The sequence below is a fragment of the Oncorhynchus mykiss genome, chromosome 24 (genome assembly GCF_013265735.2).
Source record: "Oncorhynchus mykiss isolate Arlee chromosome 24, USDA_OmykA_1.1, whole genome shotgun sequence".
In the NCBI taxonomy this organism is placed as follows: domain Eukaryota; kingdom Metazoa; phylum Chordata; class Actinopteri; order Salmoniformes; family Salmonidae; genus Oncorhynchus; species Oncorhynchus mykiss.
Genome location: NC_048588.1, coordinates 28,856,412 through 28,875,805, shown reverse-complemented (window position 1 = coordinate 28,875,805; position 19,394 = coordinate 28,856,412). Strand labels below are relative to the sequence as shown.

Below are 19,394 nucleotides of genomic sequence, written 5' to 3'. Positions count from 1 at the left end.
GCTGGTGACACGCACAGAGCCAAAGAGAATCGGGACAGCGAAATGTTCCATGAAGGCCTGCAACAAATCAAATGTTTTGTCACATACACCAAATACAACAGTGAAATGCTTACTTACAAGCCCTTAACCAACAATGCAGTTTTAAAATAAAACAAAACAAATAAGAAATGAAAGTAACAAATAATTAAACAGTAGCAGTAAAATAACAATAGCAAGGCTATATACACAGGGTACTGGTACACAGTCAATGTGCGGTAGAGATATTAAAGTGACTATATGCATAGTAGTAACAGAGAGTAGCAGCAGTGTTAAAATGGGGGGGGGGGGGGGGGGGGGGGGTCAATGAAAATAGTCTGGGTAGTCATTTGATTAGATGTTCTGGAGTCTTATGGCTTGTGGGGTAGAAGCTATTTAGAAGCCTCTTGGACCTAGACTTGGCGCTCTGGTACCGCTTGCCATGCGGTAGCAGAGAGAACAGTCTATGATTAGCGTGGCTAGAGTCTGACAATGTTTAGGGCCTTCCTCTGACACCGCCTGGTAGAGAGGTGCTGGATGGTAGGAAAATTAGTCCCAGTGATGTACTGGGCGTACGCAGTACCCTCTGTAGTGCCTTGTGGTAACAGTTATTTAGAAAGAACAAGGGATAGAAGCCCCTGGGTGTTTTAACTACTTTATTCACAGAGAAGACTTCACCAGCAGACAAAATATACAGACCTGTCTAAGGTATATATTAGCATATGATATAATAAACTCCCTCACAGCAATCATTACTTTAGTCCAGTCTCTGACTCTGGACCAAGGCTTTAAACGTGCTCTTAGAAAAGATTCTAACAGTGCGGTTTATCCTTAGAGAAACACACATGCAGGGTGAAAAATAAATGACAGAATTCTACTAGAATGACTCACAAAAGCCTTGATAAAGAGTGCAAATGAAGGGGGAGAAGCTCAACCTCCCCTGAAATATACACAATAAGAGGTGATGAGAGGGGCATCAATAAGGAGGGAGAAACATTCTGACACGTTCACAGGGAGAAGGGCAGCTTGGCTGGAAATAATCTGGTATAATATTACATAACTACATTAAGTATCATGTACATGATTCTATACTTTTGAGGCCTTACATACAGGTGCAAACACACAAAGACTAATAATGGCCAACTTGTCTACTTCACTTTGTAGGGACACTGGTTCTTAACTCTCTTTGTAGGGTTCTTAAACTCACATTCATGTTTTCCTTTACTTTGATAGGGTGACTGAGCTAAAGAAGAAGAGATACAAAAGAGAAGCATGAGGTGTGCTGGGGGGGGGGGGGGGGGGTCGTGACAGACAAACAGTGCGACAGAGCAAGAGAAAGATGAGGGGGCGATGCGACAACATTAGGTCCGGTGGTGGCTGACAGTAGCAGGATTTCACACGCGCAGTAATTTCAAGAGCAGGGAAATCAAGTTGTCGCCATGACAACACTTGGAAACTGTTGTCTTCCCTGACAACCAAGGCCGTCACAGTTCTCTTAAGTGGAAAAACCTCCCCATCATAATTGGCTTAGTGGTTCTGCTACATGAAACTATTTCATCCAAGGTAAATTACAGAGAAAAACATGTATTATTGCAACCAGGAAACACAAGGAAAACCTCACTACTGACAATTCCTAAAATAAACAGTGTGTTTATAAAGAAGAGTTAAACATATGGAAAAAAATAACAAAACCATAGTTAAAGTGCAACTGAAAGGTCATTCTAAGTATCTACACAGGGATGCGCTACAGTGGCTGGAGAGGTGGCTGTGCCTTAGGGTGTCGTGCCAGAAGGTCAAGCTGAGGTAACAGTTTACACTCCATCACAGATGACCGTCTCAACCACAAACGTGTTCTCAAAGTGGCGGATGCGATGGCAGTTCGCCACTTCCCGTTTGTTGATGCCTACAGGTCAGACAGTGAAAGACTTTTATTAGACAAGAGAGTAGGTAGACCATTCAGACCCTGAATGACCCGCACAACCTTATACAAAGCTCTGAACCCCTCCTTCCCGACTCACGTCTGCGGGCGCGGCGTTTCAGGCGGTATGTGTCCTTGCCGTTACACAGGCGGTAGATGAAGGGCCCCAGCTGGCGCATGTTGTGAACCCTCCCTGTCACAAACATCTCCTCCTGGATAATGTAGGTCTGGGGCAGGTATGTCCCCTTCTAAACACAGAGGGGGGGTGGACAGGGTTAGAGTTCAGAGAGAATGAGAGACTATTTGCACATCATTATAACACTGTACATAGCCATAATGACATGTCAAATGCCTCCATTCCTTTGAAACTTGTGAGTAATGTTTACTGTTCATTTTTTATTGTTTATTTCACTTTAGTTTATTATCCATTGCACTTGCGTTGACAATGTAAACATGTTTCCCATGCCATTAAACCCCCTTCAATTGAGAGAGACAGAAAGACAGAGGCAGAGAGAGAGACGGGGACAAAGAGGGAATAATAAGCTGTGGAAAATGGGAGATGGCATCTCAAACAGAAAGTGAGAGAGACAGGCTTTATGTTACCTTAACATTGACCAGCAGTTCCCAGAGGTTCCGTGGGGGCATAACGATGGTGGTGTTGAGCTCGATGACATAGCATTTGTCCAGAGCGATGTCATGGTAGGCAGTCAGTCCCTGGTGACAGACAGAAACTAAACTAAATAAAACTATGCATGTCAAAAAGCTGGCGGATTGACTCTACATCAGGTGTGTGGGTACGTGCGTGGATGTGCCTAGTCCTCCTCACCCTGTGAAAGTCGTGGATGATGTCAGCAGGGTCGCTTCCTCCAAAGTGGGGCACAGGCACGCTGATCTGCTCATAGTTGTCTTCCAGGTAGATGCCCACGTTCTCCTCCAGCTCCTGTCTGCCTCTCAGAGGGGCATACACAGAGTCCTCATAACGAACCCTGCAGTGGAACAGACTCTCCTCTGGGATCTAGGTCAAGGCACAGGGAACCGTTAGCAAGGCTATCACTAACGATCATCCTCATTATCACAGTCACTGCTAATATTGAACGTTTCATGATCTCAGACTGGGAAAGAAGGACCAATGTCTGATAAACAACTGACCTCAAAATGAACGTTATACCACCACCAGAGACAGTTAAACCAGGATGCACATTTAGAAATTCAACATCAGAAGACCCACTACATGTGAAGTATGTGGACACCTGCTCGATCAACAACTCATTCCAAAATCATTCATATGGAGTTTGTCTCCCTTTGCTGTTATAACAGCCTCCACTCTTCTGGGAAGGCTTTACAATAGATGTTGGAACATTGCTGCAGGGACTTGCTTCCATTCAGCCACAAGAGCATTAGTGAGGTCGGGCACTGATGTTGGGCGATTAGGCCTGGCTCACAGTCGGTGTTCCAATTCATCCCAAAAGTGTTTGATGGGGTTGAGGTCAGGGCTCTGTGCAGGCCAATCAAGTTCTTCCACACTGATCTTGACAAACCATTTCTGTATGAACTTCGCTTTGTGCACAGGGGCATTGTCATGCTGAAACAGGAAAATGCCTTCCCCAAACTGTTGCCACAATGTTGGAAGCACAGAATCCCCTGGAATGTCATCGTACTGTATGCTGTAGCGTTAAGATTTTCCTTCACTGGAACTAAGGGGCCTAGCCCGAACTATGAAAAACAGCCCCAGACCATTATTCCTCCTCCAACAAACTTTACAGTTGGCACAATGCAGTCGGGAAGGAAGCGTTCTCCTGGCATATGCCAAACCCAGATTTGTCCGTCGGACTTTCCACTGCTACAGAGTCCAATGGCTGTGAGCTTTACGCCACCCAACGCATGGCATTGTGCATGGTGATCTTAGGCTTGTCTGCGACTGCTCGGTCATGGAAACCCATTTCATGAAGCTCCCGACGAACAGTTATTGTGCTGATGTTGCTTCCAGAGGCAGTTTGTAACTTGGTAGTGAGTGTTGCAACCGAGGACGGACAATCTTTACATGCTATGCACTCTAGCCGGCCCGTTCTGTGAGCTTGTGTGGCCTACCACTTTGTGGCTGAGCCGCTGTTGCTCCTAGACGTTTCCACTTCACCAAAACAGTACTACAGCTGATCGTTGCAGTTCTAGCAGGGCAGAAATTTGACGAACTGACTTGTTGGAAAGGTGGCATCCTCTGACGATGCCACGTTCAAAGTCCCTGAGCTCTTCAGTAAGACCATTCTACTGCCAATGTTGGTCTATGGAGATTGCATGGCTGTGTGCTCGATTTGATACACCTGTCAGCAACGGGGTGGCTGAAATAACCAAATCCACAATTTTGAACGGGTGTCCACATACTTTTGTATATGTAGTGTAGGACCATAGAGGACAGAGCGATATCAGAGTATTGTCTCATGCTGTCACTGGATGTAGGTTCTAGGTACCTGCGGTATGAAGTAGTAGCGGTAGACATAGATGGAGGCCAACACCAGACCAGACATGAAGACCACCAGGCCAAAGGTCAGGCAGCATAGGCCATTCAGAGGAGATCTCCCTGAGCGCAGAGGCAGAACCAGCTCCTCCTCATCCTCCTGACAGGGAGAGACACAGGGCCACATACTTAAACACAGGCTAGTGTCCTGTCCAGGCAGTGTACTTCTACAGCAGGCTGCCTCACAATACAGAAGAAGCTCAGACAAAGCTTACTGGTAAGGCTTTGGTACTTGGTGAAAAGCTAGTGTTTCACAGATATTCTATGGAGGCACATCAGAACAGGGCAGACTAAGTCAGGTGGGGTTAAGAGTGCATTATGTTCCTGGTCTTAGATAGAATAAATCTGCATGTTTTAGCAGGGGAACAGCAACGTGGGAGGCAGAGATGGATAACAGAGTGGCTAGTAACATGGCACTTCTAAAGACAGAGTAACACCACCCCCAGTCTCTCACCCCATCTGCCTCTGTCACACGCTCAACCTGTTTGTTGGCAGGGTGGCACGGGTTGGCAATAGGCGCACGATTGTAGCCTACACCGCTCACGTAACCATTTATGATAATTAACATAACATGTGACGGATGTGAGCGGAAATCCTTTCTACCGTATATGTGCAACTACGTGGGTGGATAGGTGGGTGTACAGGTACATTTATCCTGGAAGATGAGCTCTGTGCATAGGAGACAACAAAGCAAGCTTTTCTTAGCTGGTACTTGAAAATATCCTGACTGATCTCCTATTGCCTATGTATGAAAACAGCTCACAAGACTATCAAAGCTAAAATCTTAGCGTTATGACAACCTGTGGTGAAGGATAAACTAGGAGATAAGATGCACAAGGATGAAGGGATAGACTAGGCATCATTTTCGCTGTCTGTGTGCGTTTTCCCCACAGAGACAGATTTTTACCAGTGTTCTTCCCTGCTGATTGAGATAGGAGGGCCTTAGATTGACTGAAAATGTGACGATAGTCTGTTTACATTTCCAACAAACACTATATTATAGAAGGTAACTGCCAATAGGTCACTGCCAACTTACCCTTGAGATAAAAACAGGCACACATACAGCCTAATTGGTGAAGATGCATATTTCAAACCTTTGATCAAATACTTGTCTCAGGCTTTCATTGTAGTTCATTACTGAATGCAGGGGGCTGACTGAAAGAAAAGCATATTTTATTGGATTTGAAACAGCAGGATGCTGAGAAGCCAAGCTTTCCTTGAACGACTGCATCACAAGTTGAGGACTGTAGCCTACTGCTGGCACAGTGATGCTACTTATTAAATATGAACTTGCATGGCCAGCAGTAACCTCCATCTGCCATGTTGTCTGCTGCCTGTGTTTGGTAAACATGTTTTTATTGTAATCCAGTCACATTTCCCAAGAGATACAATAATTATTCATAACCCGCAGCCAACATTATAGGCCTATGCTTAAATAACAATTTGATCCTTCTTGGTTTAGGTTCTTACAACTAAGAATTTAACTCCGATATTGACAACATTAGAGTTACATTCTCAGAGCCTAACGTTGGCCTAAATAATTGATGTCAATGAAGCTAATCGGTCTAAGAACATCCCCTTAACTATGTTCAATAGTAATGTTAGCAGTTCCCCTTTATCCATAGACTATTTGGCAAAATTTCCACAAAGAGCTCGTTAGCCGCACAGCATCGTTTTATTTCCTTATAAATGACAATGGCTGCTCTGCTGTCAAATAACGTTAAAATGCTCCTGTTACGTCGATGATTGTACGGGTAAAATGCCCTGCAGACGCTTGACAGCCCACCGCGCGTAACTTCATTATTGCTGGAGGTAGCGCTAGCTAGCTATGTTTTATCGAAGGGCACAGCACACAAAGCGATATATGTTGCCAACCACAACAGAGAAATGCATCACTTATTTACCATTGGATGGGTTATGAGAATGTCGGTCTTGTCGCCATCATTCTGCTCTTTCTCGGCTTTCTGTCCCGCGACGGACTGGAAAGTGATCTTGACCATGGCTGTCCCTGTCAAAGACTGGTCGGGTGGGTTTCGATTCTTTCTAGCTACAGTAGCTAGATTCCCTTTCGTATGCGAGCCTCTTCTGTTGTTACTGATACAATATAGCTAGCTAGCTGGTGGTATCAATCTACCGGAAGTTTGACTTTTAAGCCCACTTAAAGGCACCGGCACTGGAATGAGTTACGTCTACGTGACGATGAGTAGTGTGTGAAGAGTACCGTCCGTGAGAAAAATAAAGAAAGGGGGAACTGATAATTATGCGGTATCATTAGCACATTCTGTTTATAAAAAGAAAAAGCTACAATAGCCAAGTATCCATAGCTAAATAACGCACACGTCGTCAACATCCAGGATAGGGTATAGCGTAAATTGAGTGCTGGATTTAAAAAAAAAAAGATTTTACTCTTCCATACATTCAGCAGATAGATACAGGAAAGGACAATGAGAAACAATAAACACTGAGCAAAGGTTAAATTTATTCCAAATGTTTTTCATTTATTTATGTTTAGATGGTAAGGCCAAAGCCTTTGACACAACTGAAAGCACCCACACACTCAATGTGCTGGGACTGGAGTCAAAGGTTAGACATAGCTTGAAATTATTTGGCTATCTCAAATGTTCATTTGTTATTTTCGGAAGAAAATTCCAGTACAACATTGCTTGTAGAGAGTACCATGCAGCCAGTAGAGGAACATGCAATTTAAGTATGCATTGAGGAATACTGGTCTCTGTTGGTTTGCACAATGAAATGGTTGATCTGCCATCTATTGGGATATCTTGAGCTTTCAGTCAAAAGCACTTGGTTCAACATCACTCTCTGACCATATCCTTCACTGCAAGTAAACATGTCTTTTGAGTGGTATATATGCAATATATTCATGTCATCCAATCAACTCCATCCCTCAAATAAATATGGTGTTTCAAATGGCAGATTAGCTCAGTCAGTGTAAAGTAAACATTTAAACAATCTCCAAAGAACATACTTAATGCTCTGGAATTGTACTGGAATTTCAACCCCAATGAAAAAGGCTCAAACTGGTTGGTAAAGGGGAAACATTTGAATGTGCCAAGTAATTGTCAACTCCTGAAGCTCACTAGATATGGTGCAACACCACCAGAAAGCAGTGAATATCATAATAAACCAGAGTGGATGAGTGGGGGGAAGAATGATGCGATTCTCTGAAATCCCCCTCAACCCCCCCCCCCCGGATCAGATTCCAGTTGGGTGATGGAGGGCGTGTTCCTCTACCCAGGCATTGCTGACACCTGCCAGATCTTACAATGCTTGTATATGATATATTTTACATATCAGCTAACCACATATGTTATAGCAATCTCTCAGTGGATGACGTGGCACGCAACCATTGGTTGATACATGCAACGTCTGAGCAGAGGAAGGTGACCATTGGCTGGCTGCTCAGCACAAACACACAGGCTTGATGTTTTAGTTATCACCTTGCCCCATCCCATTCCCTCCAGGCCTCCCCTCCACCCCACTGTCCTGGCACCCCAGCACATTTTAGTCGTCCGAGTTACTGAAATACAGACAGAAAGAAAAGAGGATTAAGAGATCTGGGCTAATACCATTACATTCCCCAGCTGTACTAATTATTAGTAATGTCCTCTAGGTTAACAATGTAAGAGCTGGCCCTGGCTGGATATTATGTACAAAGAAAAACCAGCCACCATTTAAATTCAGCAGTAAAATTAAATGCAAAAAAAAAAAAGACAGATTTTTCCTCTTAAAAATGAATTTGATTAGAATTACCGAAAAACTTGATTTAAGGTAAAATATATATATTCATTTGTCAATGTTTCAACAAAATCTACAAAGCAAAAATAAAAGTCATATGTACATGTTCACCCTGTCCCAGAACAAGTCAGGCCTGTACCGAAATAATATCTAGCATTTTACCCATATCATTCGCTTTGTGCTGTTTCACAACACACCAATAGCTGCATGGTTTGGTATGAGGCCACTGGAGAGCCCATTACAAAATGTATCACTGTTGCTGCTGTATACGATGAAAGCATAGATAAGAGTTGTAGCTGGTACGTGCTTTTTGCAGACTGTGACACTAAGTAGACAGGGCCAGCGTTTAGCCAAGTACAGCGATTTATCTGTCACATTCGAACAAGGCATGCAACCATGCTCACTTTGCTAGTACCTTTTCATCTCAAGGTTTATGTTGATATTATAGCACTACATGTGTGTCAGAAGTCTGCATAGCACTCAAATGTAGATTTCGTTGTTACTATGTTTGAATGACCTTTGTTGTGTTGTTGATGTTACCCTTCCACATGTCTTATTGTGGAAGAAACAAGCAGCATCTATTATGTTCATCTTTTTAAAAGGAGATATTGGAAATAAAAATCTGAAAAAATAAAAATAAATCTAATGTCCGTTGCGTTGAACAGCAGAATGAGCGGGAGACTTCCTGATGACTTGATGTGGGCGCGTTATTTTTTTTCTTCCTCAAAATGGTGGAAAAACCAGAACAGCAGCGGCTGCTGATGAGTCCGTTATCCAGATGTTGTCTGGACCCCTTAAGCCCCTCCCTCAGACCTCCTGGGGGGACGACCTCTTCAGATCTCTGATCTGTTTGACCAGGTACGTCTTTTCATCGTTGAACTGTTCGTCCTCCGTCCTGTCGTTCTGGAACTTGGAGAGGAACTCGATGAGTTTGGTCTGGTTCTTCAGAAGAATGTCCAAGATGGGCTGTGTCTTGTTGGGGTTGGCCACAAACACCTACAAGGGAAGGAAGAGGACAAATTATTCTTACAATCTAACTAAACTCATCAAATTGCACCGCCTGCTAGAGCCTTGCTATAGTCTCTCGTTTCTTTATTTTACCTTGAAGACGTGGAAGGCCTCAAACTGGATGTTGCGGCTTTTGTCTCGAAGAAGGTTCATCATTAGCTTGAGGTTCTCTGGCTTGCTGATGTATTTCGTCATGATGGTGAAATTGTGTCGATCGAGAAGTAGCTCTCCCAGCAACTAGATTGTTTCAGTGTGACAAAAAACATTAAGTAATAATTGCAATTAGTCTGTGGTAGGTGACAAAGTAATAATTAATTTAAACGCCAGGTTTGAAACAAGATTCAGCTAAAACTATATAAACAGTTGGGTTTACACTAGGCAAAGTGAAGATACTGCTATGCATTGGCAAAAATAAGAGGACGTTACCAGGCAGACGAAATGTATCGAAAACCTACTACATCCACAGACTGATGCGACATCGGTCAGCTTGGTGATATTCAGTAACCAAACACCATGTAAGAGACCATCTATAGCCCTCAAAAACAGGTATACATACAAATACAATTGACAGCGGTTTACGACAACAGGACCAACGTTCTTACCTTGAGGGATTGCCTTTTAGTCACGTAGTTCTCAGAGTGGAGTAACTTCTCATATTCACTGAAGAACTGAAGGGAGGGGAGGAGAAAGAATCATAGTGAATGTCAAGTGCTATTTCAGAGTGCATCTGCTTGTTTGCAAATTCGGTGACAAGCCAACTAGTGACATTCTCACACCGATAGACAGGGAGCTGCCTTGTATTCAAAACAGCCACAGTGTCAAATGCCTGTTTTTTTCGTTAGGTACTGAGTACTGTGCTGCCAAGGTAATTTCCATATTTCCTGGTATACTTTTCATGGGTCTCAGATGTCTCTGAAATACTCCGTTGTCAGGCTGGGGTTTAGCGCAAATAAACTCAGCTTATCCTGGCGTAACCTCAGTCTTAAAAAGCTCCGTTAACCAGGGCAGGTTGCTATTCAGAAAAAGGAGAATTTAAAGAAACGCGTCATGGAGATATGTCCTGGTCGGGTTACATTTCAGCACAATGTGGAGGACTTACCCTGTCGTAATGCTGCTCCAGGAACTCTGCACTCAGAATCTTGTGTCTCGTTAGCAAGTCCTGGAAGAGGAAAATATACAGGTATTTTAACCAATGAGCTAAAAATGCAGGCCCTCTATCTAGGTCCCAAGAAAGCCACGGTCCTAGGGGGTCTGAGATATTACAGTTCTGAGAAAAATGGCAGTCATTTTGGAAAACTCACTTTAAAGGTGGCGAATGCGTCTGAAGCGATGTCGAACGTGGACATCTCCACGTATCTGAAGAAGTCGTAGAACTGCTCGGCCCCCAGAGTGATCTTGGCCAGCGGCTCGTGCCTGATACACTCCCTCAGCATGATGCCACAGTTCAAAGCGATCTCTGGAGACTCGTACCTACCAGGTGGACATTTGAATAGGAAAGAGGTATCCCGTTATTACGACGCAAGTAGGGTTGGGCGATGTCAACCTTAGTCCTAATGTAATTATGTACCCATAAAACATTGACATACGATGCTATCGCACCCTATTGGCCAACCCCCCCCCCAGCAGGAGCTGCCCCGGTCAACTGAGGTACAAGTGCTGTTATTGTGAAGTGGAAATGTCTAGTAGCAACAACAGCTCAGTTGTAAAGTGGTAGGCCACACAGAACAAGACCGCCGAGTGCTGAAGCGCAACACTCACTACAGAGTTCCAAACTGACTCTGGAAGCAACGTCAGCACAAGAACTGTTCGTCGGGAGCTTCATGAAATGGGTTTCCATGGCCAAGCAGCAGCAAACAAGCCTAAGATCACCAAGCGCAATTCCAAGCATCGGCTGGAGTGGTGTAAAGCTCTGCGCCATTGGACTCTGGAGCAGTGGAAACACCTGCCCCAATGCATAGTGCCAACTGTAAAGTTTGGTGGAAGAGGAATAAAGGTCTGGGGCTGTTTTTCATTGTTCGGGCTAGGCCCCTTAGTTCCAGTGATGGGAAATCTTAATGCTACAACATACAAAGACATTCTAGATGATTCTGTGCTTACAACTTTGTGGTAACAGTTTGGAGAAGGCCCTTTCCTGTTTCACCATGACAATGCCCCCATCCATACAGAAATGGTTTGTTGAGATTAGTGTGGAAGAACTTGATTGGCCTGCAGAGCCCTGACCTCAACCCCATCGAACACCTTTGGGATGAATTGGAACGCCACCTTTGAGCCAGGCCTAACGCCCAACATCAGTGCTCGGCCTCAGTAATGCTCGTGGCTGAATGGAAGCAAGTCCCTGCAGCAATGTTCCAACATCTAGTGGATCTACTGCCTTCCCAGAAGAGTGGATACTGTTATAGCAGCAAAGGGGGACCAGCTCCATATTAATGCCCATGATTTTGGAATGAGATGTTCAACGAGCAGGTGTCCACATACTTTGGTCATGTAGTGTAGGTTATAGGACTACATCATGGGCTGGATAGAAACAGTCTACCGTCTACACAACTGGATAATAATTGCCTCATAAAATAGGGCTAGGGCTGGATAGAAACAGTCTACTGTCTTCACAACTGGATAATAATTGCCTCATAAAATAGGGCTAGGGCTGGATAGAAACAGTCTACTGTCTTCACAACTGGATAATAATTGCCTCATAAAATAGGACTAGGGCTGGATAGAAACAGTCTACTGTCTTCACAACTGGATAATAATTGCCTCATAAAATAGGACTAGGGCTAGGGCTGGATAGAAACAGTCTACTGTCTTCACAACTGGATAATAATTGCCTCATAAAATAGGACTAGGGCTAGGACTGGATAGAAACAGTCTACTGTCTTCACAACTGGATAATAATTGCCTCATAAAATAGGACTAGTGCTAGGGCTGGATAGAAACAGTCTACTGTCTTCACAACTGGATAATAATTGCCTCATAAAATAGGGAAATAAACATTGTTTCTTCTATCTATCATAAAGCTGTGATTGAAAATAGCCTATGCCTAAGTCTTAGGCTATAGACATTCATTTGTGTTATTTACGAACGCCACAACTTTAGGACAACTCCTTCGTAGGCTAGAATATTTGGGAAATAAGCTGATGTTCCTAACTTTAAGTTGTCGTAAAGCGTTTAAACCTCGCTTGGAGGGATATTCATGGTCTACACTGATCATTTCTTTCTTAATAAGCTTAAACTGGTCATTAGATGTTTCTATAGGATATTGATATGCTTTGTTCTCCCTCATTATTAGTCCTCTAACTTGTGTTTTTAGGCGAGAAAAATGACTTTGAAATGGAACTCCTTTACATTCATTGTTTGATCGGGAGAACGCCATACATAAAACAATGAAGCATTGCCAACAGTCATTCATATAGCCTATCAAATGGAGAAAGAGAAGAGAATACAGGCTAAGCTTTTTAAAAACAGCTAAGCACAAGATAGTTCAGGAGTGTCCAGTACTTTAAAAAATAATGATCCATTCTGACTGTAAAAACACCAGAAAATCAGTTCCAAGTGATTTTACTATAAGAAATCTGTTCAAGTATTCCCACACATAATAGAGACACATCGTATACAAATGTAAGCAAGGTTTGAAATGATTGTGTATTAGTCACACACATCTGTTTGGGTTTCTTTCAGTCTACAAATGATTTGTAATTATGTTCTGGCCCCCGACCAGCCACTCAATAAAAAATAAAGAAATCTGCCCACGGCTGAATCTAGTTGATGATCCCTGATATAGGACTGTTAAAGTCTCCAGTTATTACTATCAATATCTGCTTTCTGTCAACTTCTGCAATAGTTATTTCTATTTCGATGTATTTCATTATTTTGTATTGAGACAATGTGGTAACCAACACATAAACTCTACACCCCAACATGGTAAATGACAGGTTGTAGTGTGAGTTTGGGCACCCTGGCCAGGCCTCACCCTTTGAGCAGCATGAAGAGGATGTTCTGCTGAGTACAGAGGTACTCCACCGTGGGCGTCCGCGTCCCGATCTGACGCCTCAAGATGTTGTTGAAGATCTGAGCCACATCCTTCTTACCCTGATGTTGTACAGAAATGACATGAAGCAATGTCAGAAAAGTGTTAAAAATCACAAAGGGTCAGCCATAAAGTTTTTCTGAACCTAAATTCAATGTTCTTATACATGTTATGGTGATAAAAACATTCACGTATTAGCACCATTGGTGAATCGTAACATTTCATATTAATATCATTGCGTTGTTTTTGCACCCATTATCAATTCCAGCCTCCCTATAGCAGGAATAGCTAAGACAGATGTCTCTTCTGATGGGTGAGAATGACCCAGACCAACTGAAGGATGTGGAGGTTGAGCGTGTCAAAGAGGAAGAGGAGAATCACACCACACTGACTCAGTGAAGTCTACACACACACACACACATTGCAGGGAGGAAAGAAAAAAAAAATGTCCCTGTGAAAGCATGTCCATGTGCCAGTAGAAGAGACTGAACACAGTCAGTCTTGACTCTTTCTGTACAGCGACACAAATCAGTCTCTCTCATCTATATCACTCCTCCCAAAGGAGACCCACCTTTCTAGTCAGCATCTCAAAAGAAATCTCTCATATCCCTGCATCTGTCCCAAAGACAAACAAACACAGTGTAAAAGTGTTTCACCTCAAAGTCGATGAGCTGCAGGTCAGCTACGAGGGTGCTGAGCAGGCCGCTGTTGTAAAGCTCCTGGGCCAGCTGGGCCACCGCCTCTGTCTGGGGCTCCTTCTCATTGGTGCCGTACAGAATCTCCTTCATCGCCACGAGGCTCTTAGACACCTCCTCCGTGGCCTGGACACACACAGAGCCAGACACAGATGAAATGAGCTCTCTACATTATATAAGCTAGCTCTCCATCAGTCACCATACTGTTTCCTCTGACCTAGCTAACCCCTGACACCCACCATCCCATGTTGTACTGTTTATCCCATCATACACTTTCTTCAGAGTGTAGAGATGGCTTGTTATGAAAGGAAACCCTCAACAGGTTGTTGGGACCAATGTCTCTAGTCAAACATGACAGGCAATTTCTTTTTGTTCATATATATTTTTGAAACACAGATACCATATTACACCTGGGGTCTCCAACCCTGTTCCCAGAGAGCGATCGTCCGGTAGGTTCCCACTCCAACCCTGTTCCCAGAGAGCGATCGTCCGGTAGGTTTTCCCAGAGAGCGACCGTCCGGTAGGTTCCCACTCCAACCCTGTTCCCAGAGAGCGACCGTCCGGTAGGTTTTCCCAGAGAGCGACCGTCCGGTAGGTTCCCACTCCAACCCTGTTCCCAGAGAGCGACCGTCCGGTAGGTTTTCCCAGAGAGCGACCGTCCGGTAGGTTCCCACTCCAACCCTGTTCCCAGAGAGCGACCGTCCGGTAGGTTCCCACTCCAACCCTGTTCCCAGAGAGCGACCGTCCGGTAGGTTCACACTCCAACCCTGTTCCCAGAGAGCGACCGTCCGGTAGGTTCCCACTCCAACCCTGTTCCCAGAGAGCGACCGTCCGGTAGGTTCACACTCCAACCCTGTTCCCAGAGAGCGACCGTCCGGTAGGTTCACACTCCAACCCTGTTCCCAGAGAGCGACCGTCCGGTAGGTTCACACTCCAACCCTGTTCCCAGAGAGCGACCGTTCTGTAGGTTCACACTCCAACCCTGTTCCCAGAGAGCGACCGTCCGGTAGGTTCACACTAATCTACCACACTTGATTCTAATAATTAGTTGGTTGATAAGCTGAATCAGGTTAGTTACAGCTAGGGTTGGAATGAAAAACTACAGAAGGGTAGCTCTCCAGGAACAGAGTTGAAGAGGCCCGCCTATTTATTTATTTATTTATTTACACTGTAGTCAATTCAAACTCTTAGAGGGAGGGGTTTGAAATTCCCCACTCCATCGCTTCCATAGAATTTCTGAGGTCACTAATCAAGTTAGAGCAGTGGGAGAGAGGTGTAACTAGGAGGTACTGTCTGTATGTCTTTGTGTTTACCTTCTCAGCCTTCTTGTCAGAGATGTCGTGTTTCTCCAACACCGTCATGTTGTCCTTCAGGTTCTTGACGATGTCTGCCGGCGACTTGTGGGACTTGCCAAAGGGGAACGGCATGGTGGTGGTTACCGTGGGCGACCAAGCAGCGAGTGCACAGTCCTACCTATCCACAGGAAAGAGAGAAAATATAAACTGGAGATGATAAATGAGAAAGAGAGAAAGAAAGGGCTCTGCAGAGAAAGACTAAACCAAACTGTGACAGTTGTTCAAACTGCATCAGTACAGACTCAGAGAGCTCAGTGAGGAGGAGCCAAATCAGTAAAGGCACTAACAATGTGACTCACTATTCATCATGAATCATACTGATACAAAGATACTACTCACTCACAATTCATAACCTACTGACTCACAATTCATAAGTCATACTGACACCAAGATTCATAGTGCTGAGAAACAACAGGATGTAGAGGGGCAGGCTTAACAGATTGATCTGAAGACAGGAAACAGTTAAAAAAGTTGGAAGCAAAATGTTGATCCTCACCCTCATACTGAGATTTGATATTAAGCATTACTCTAATTGTGCATGAGGTTGTTGAAAGGGCAGGCTAACTGCAGGAGTTGTGTTTACTTTAACTATGGATCAAATTGATTGGTTTACTGACCAGTTGCATCATAAGAGGAGGTGACATAGAGACATGACTGATTGGTCAGTGGTAGTCAGTGCTTACAGAGGTAGAACGTCCACTGCCCTACCCTATTCCAATGACCCCTTCTAGTGTTGTTAAGGTCACAGAAACCTCCATTTACCGGTACTTCTCCCCTTTTCCAGCCTCTCCCCACTAGTGTAAACAACACAAACCCACCACATATCCTCTCACACACCCCTCCCCAAACAAACTGTAAGGTGCTTATAACCGTATCTAGAGCAGTGAGATCCGGGGGAATACATGAGGCCCTCAGTGGGACACGTCAGACCTTCTCTCACTGAGCTTTTATCTAGGGCAAGGGATGGGCAACTGGCAGCCCTCAAATTCCCAAATGTAACTAGGCAAGTCAGTTAAGAACAAATTCTTATTTTCAATGATGGCCTAGGAACAGTGGGTTAACTGCCTTGTTCAGGGGCAGAAAGACAGATTTTTACCATGTCAGCTCTGGGATTTGGGTTACTGGTCCAACTCTCTAACCACTAGGCTACCTGCTGCCCCGGTACTATGCTGTATCACCGCTGTTCAAGGTGTCAATCTGACATCAGTGGTGCTAAATTTGTCGAATTAGGCAGGGTTGAACTCACACCAGAGGGATGGGTGCAGTTTCTATGTAAAAGGGTGCAGAAAGGAGAATTACTTAAAATGTCCCCCATTTTAGAACATCCATGACAATGCAGCTAGTCCAAAATAGCTGAGGAACACTCAAGTCCCTTATATTATGGAGTTGAGTTATTAATAACAGGTTGCGTGATTTGATAGCAACACCATTGAGTCCCCTCAGTCGATACTTGTAGGCGTTTTTAAGAATTTAGATTTTTACATGTACCTAAGTTTGTAACTAACTGTGGTTCTTTCACGGGGAATACTGAAATTCACTTTCATTGAATACAACCTACTTTCTCCTCGTTGTTGCTTAACTGGAGACAACAGCCTTGATGTACTACGTAAAACAGATTCAATTGGCACAAGTGCTTTCACACGGAGTTGAGCAACACAAATCAGGAAAGTAGGTGGTTGTAGTCGATAAAAATATTGATTGATGGCAACTCAATGTTGTTGCCGTCAAATCACACAACCTGTTATCAATAATCAACTTCTCCGCGATATAAAAGAGAAGAGTTGAGCATTCCTCAGCTATCAAAACCCAACATGGATTCCAATAGCACTGTTATGTGTACAGCCAAGACCAGTGAAGTTACTCCCAGAAAGTAGTGGATAATGAACGAGACACAGGGTGATGTACCAGACCAGTCAGTCAGTCTACTTTGGCAACCTGTTTCCAGATGTGATCTTCCCCTGACCTGTGAACCCAAACTCTGGCACAGTCTTGCTCAGTCTCTGACCTGTCTTGGCATCTACATTTATAATTAGAACCCAGCACTGGAGCCAAGAATATAACCAACCAGCACTAAAGCAAGACCTAGCCTGGTCATATCTGATGTGTCCCATGTTAACAGATTAAAATAGAAACACAGACACCCGCCCCTGGTTTGAACTGAATCTCTGGGCACCTTTCGCCTTCTCCAAGTGGTCAATCCATATTTCACTTGCAGGCTAAAGTTAATTAATGTAGGCAGCACTCCTCTACTCCAGGGTTTTCCAAACGTTTCGGTTTTTGCCCTAACACTACACAGTGGATTCAGATAATCAAAACTTGATGACTTGGTTATTTTAATCAGCTGTGTAGTGTTAGGTCAGAAACCAAAACGTGGATGAAGGGGAGGCCCCAGATCCGAATTTGACCAACTCCGCTCTATTCTATTCCTTTGGTTATTAGAATGATGTAGATAAGCAGACAAAACAGATGTAACATGTTTAAAGCTGTTGGTTAAGTACTAGATAGAGAATAACGAATTCACAATTGTATCTGTGCAGATTGCATACATAGCCAACTAGCAAGCAGAGTGTCTTTGGAAACAATCATGGTGCATTTCCATGATGATTTTGGTAACGTTAATAGTACGTTCAACTCGTGCGATAATGGTAGCCTACTAGACTGGTATTGGTCCTTAATTTAACTAGTAGTACGGGCTAGCATTGGAGATAGACATTGGAAAGAAGAGTAGTTAGTGTAGCTAGCAAGTTGGAAGACAACGTGTGCAGTTGCGAACTATGAACTACCAAAACATTCTTGCATCACTCGCTCATTGCTAATGTAGCTTAGCTAACATCAGCAAGCGGTAAAACAGGGATCCGCCCTCGTTATCCACGCCATGGAGCCTCAAAATAGGGTGTGTGGTGCAGATGTCAGCCAGCGTCTGCGCACAATATTTCGCGTTGGCTAATTGTAAACTGCTAGGTAGTGTCCATAAAGTCGTGCAATCCTGCCAACTGACGTCTCATATTGTGGTCCATACGGGAGGCCTACTTACACAACAGGCCTTTAAATATTACTAGTTAGCTCGCTTGCTAACTTAACTACCACAACGGCAATGCTGTCTGACTAGCTAACGTTAACCATAAATCTAGTTAGTTAGTTGGCTAGCTAACGTTAGCTGGCTATAACAGCGCCAGCTAGCTAGTTACTGCACTAACTACTGTAGTTGAAGATAGTTAGGAAGATCACACAATTTGCTTGCTATTTTTTAAGTTCAAGGTCTTGAACGTCTCGTGTAGCAGCTAACAAATAACGTGAAATGCTTTGACAGGCCTCCGCTAGCTGGCTAACGTCGATAGTCAGACAGATAACTGCCTGGCGTTAGCGAACATCATTGGCCAATGCAGGCAGGCCAGCTAATTGTGTCATCCAAATGACAAATACAATATCAAACCTTACAAACTCGATCTTATCACTCTCCACGGATGTCTGAAACGCTAACGACTATGTTCCGGTTCGTCCCGTTGGATTAGAGGCTCCTTTGTTTTCCTTATTTGTCGCCTCCCCTTGTTTGAAATGTTGTATATTTCCTAGTCCTTTATGTGTACGAGTGCGACTGGTTGGGCATCGAGGTCTACCGCCCCACGCTGGTCGTGTAACGCTATAACATCTGCACATGGGGCCTCGCGAGTGTCCACAGGGAGGCGCTCATGCACAAGGGAGAGTGCATGAATGACTCCAATTATGTATATAAACATACTGTATGTATATCATAGGAGGCTGCTGAGGGGAGGATGGCTCATAATAATAGCTGGAACGGCACTAATGGAATGGTGTCAAGCACATGGAAACCATGTGTTTGATGCATTTGGTACCATTCAGCTCCAGCCATTACCACAAGCCCATCCTCCCAAATTAAGGTGCCACCAACCTCCTGGGGGGTATATATAAATGATTGGAATCCACACACAACTAAAGAGGGCTATGTTGAATCCACACACCCTAGACAAAAAGTATGTTTGGTGAGCAATTCTGCATGCAAGCTTTTTCTCTTCATACTTGTCTTTCCCTTCAGGCACAACCTTATAAAGCCTCTTGGCAACAGGATACAAATGTGTACAGGTCTCCCAGA

At 44.0% G+C, this 19,394-nt stretch overlaps 2 protein-coding genes across 4 annotated transcripts; both read right to left on the bottom strand.

The window, feature by feature from the left end:
- Positions 1-654: 654 nt before the first annotated feature.
- On the bottom strand, positions 655-6,610 carry LOC110504134 (integral membrane protein 2C). The gene is made up of 6 exons (XM_021582966.2): positions 6,350-6,610; positions 4,399-4,545; positions 2,760-2,948; positions 2,537-2,647; positions 2,034-2,181; positions 655-1,918 (listed from the first exon to the last, which is right to left on the bottom strand). Exons 1-6 carry the CDS (start codon positions 6,443-6,445, stop codon positions 1,827-1,829), a joined length of 783 nt encoding a protein of 260 aa, XP_021438641.1. The 5' UTR covers positions 6,446-6,610; the 3' UTR covers positions 655-1,826.
- A 294-nt stretch (positions 6,611-6,904) lies between these two features.
- Positions 6,905-18,907, bottom strand: LOC110504135 (calcium-binding protein 39). Of its 3 annotated transcripts, none has more exons than XM_021582967.2 (9): positions 18,717-18,907; positions 15,242-15,401; positions 13,890-14,054; positions 13,177-13,295; positions 10,511-10,679; positions 10,309-10,368; positions 9,812-9,877; positions 9,303-9,446; positions 6,905-9,197 (listed from the first exon to the last, which is right to left on the bottom strand). In XM_021582967.2, the coding sequence occupies exons 2-9, from the start codon at positions 15,353-15,355 to the stop codon at positions 9,009-9,011; spliced, it is 1,026 nt and encodes a 341-aa protein (XP_021438642.2). In that variant the 5' UTR covers positions 15,356-15,401; positions 18,717-18,907; the 3' UTR covers positions 6,905-9,008. The 3 variants fall into 3 exon arrangements, with proteins under 3 accessions (XP_021438642.2, XP_021438644.2, XP_021438643.2); XM_021582969.2 differs by having other exon boundaries at positions 18,722-18,896; XM_021582968.2 differs by having other exon boundaries at positions 18,775-18,896.
- Positions 18,908-19,394: the final 487 nt, after the last annotated feature.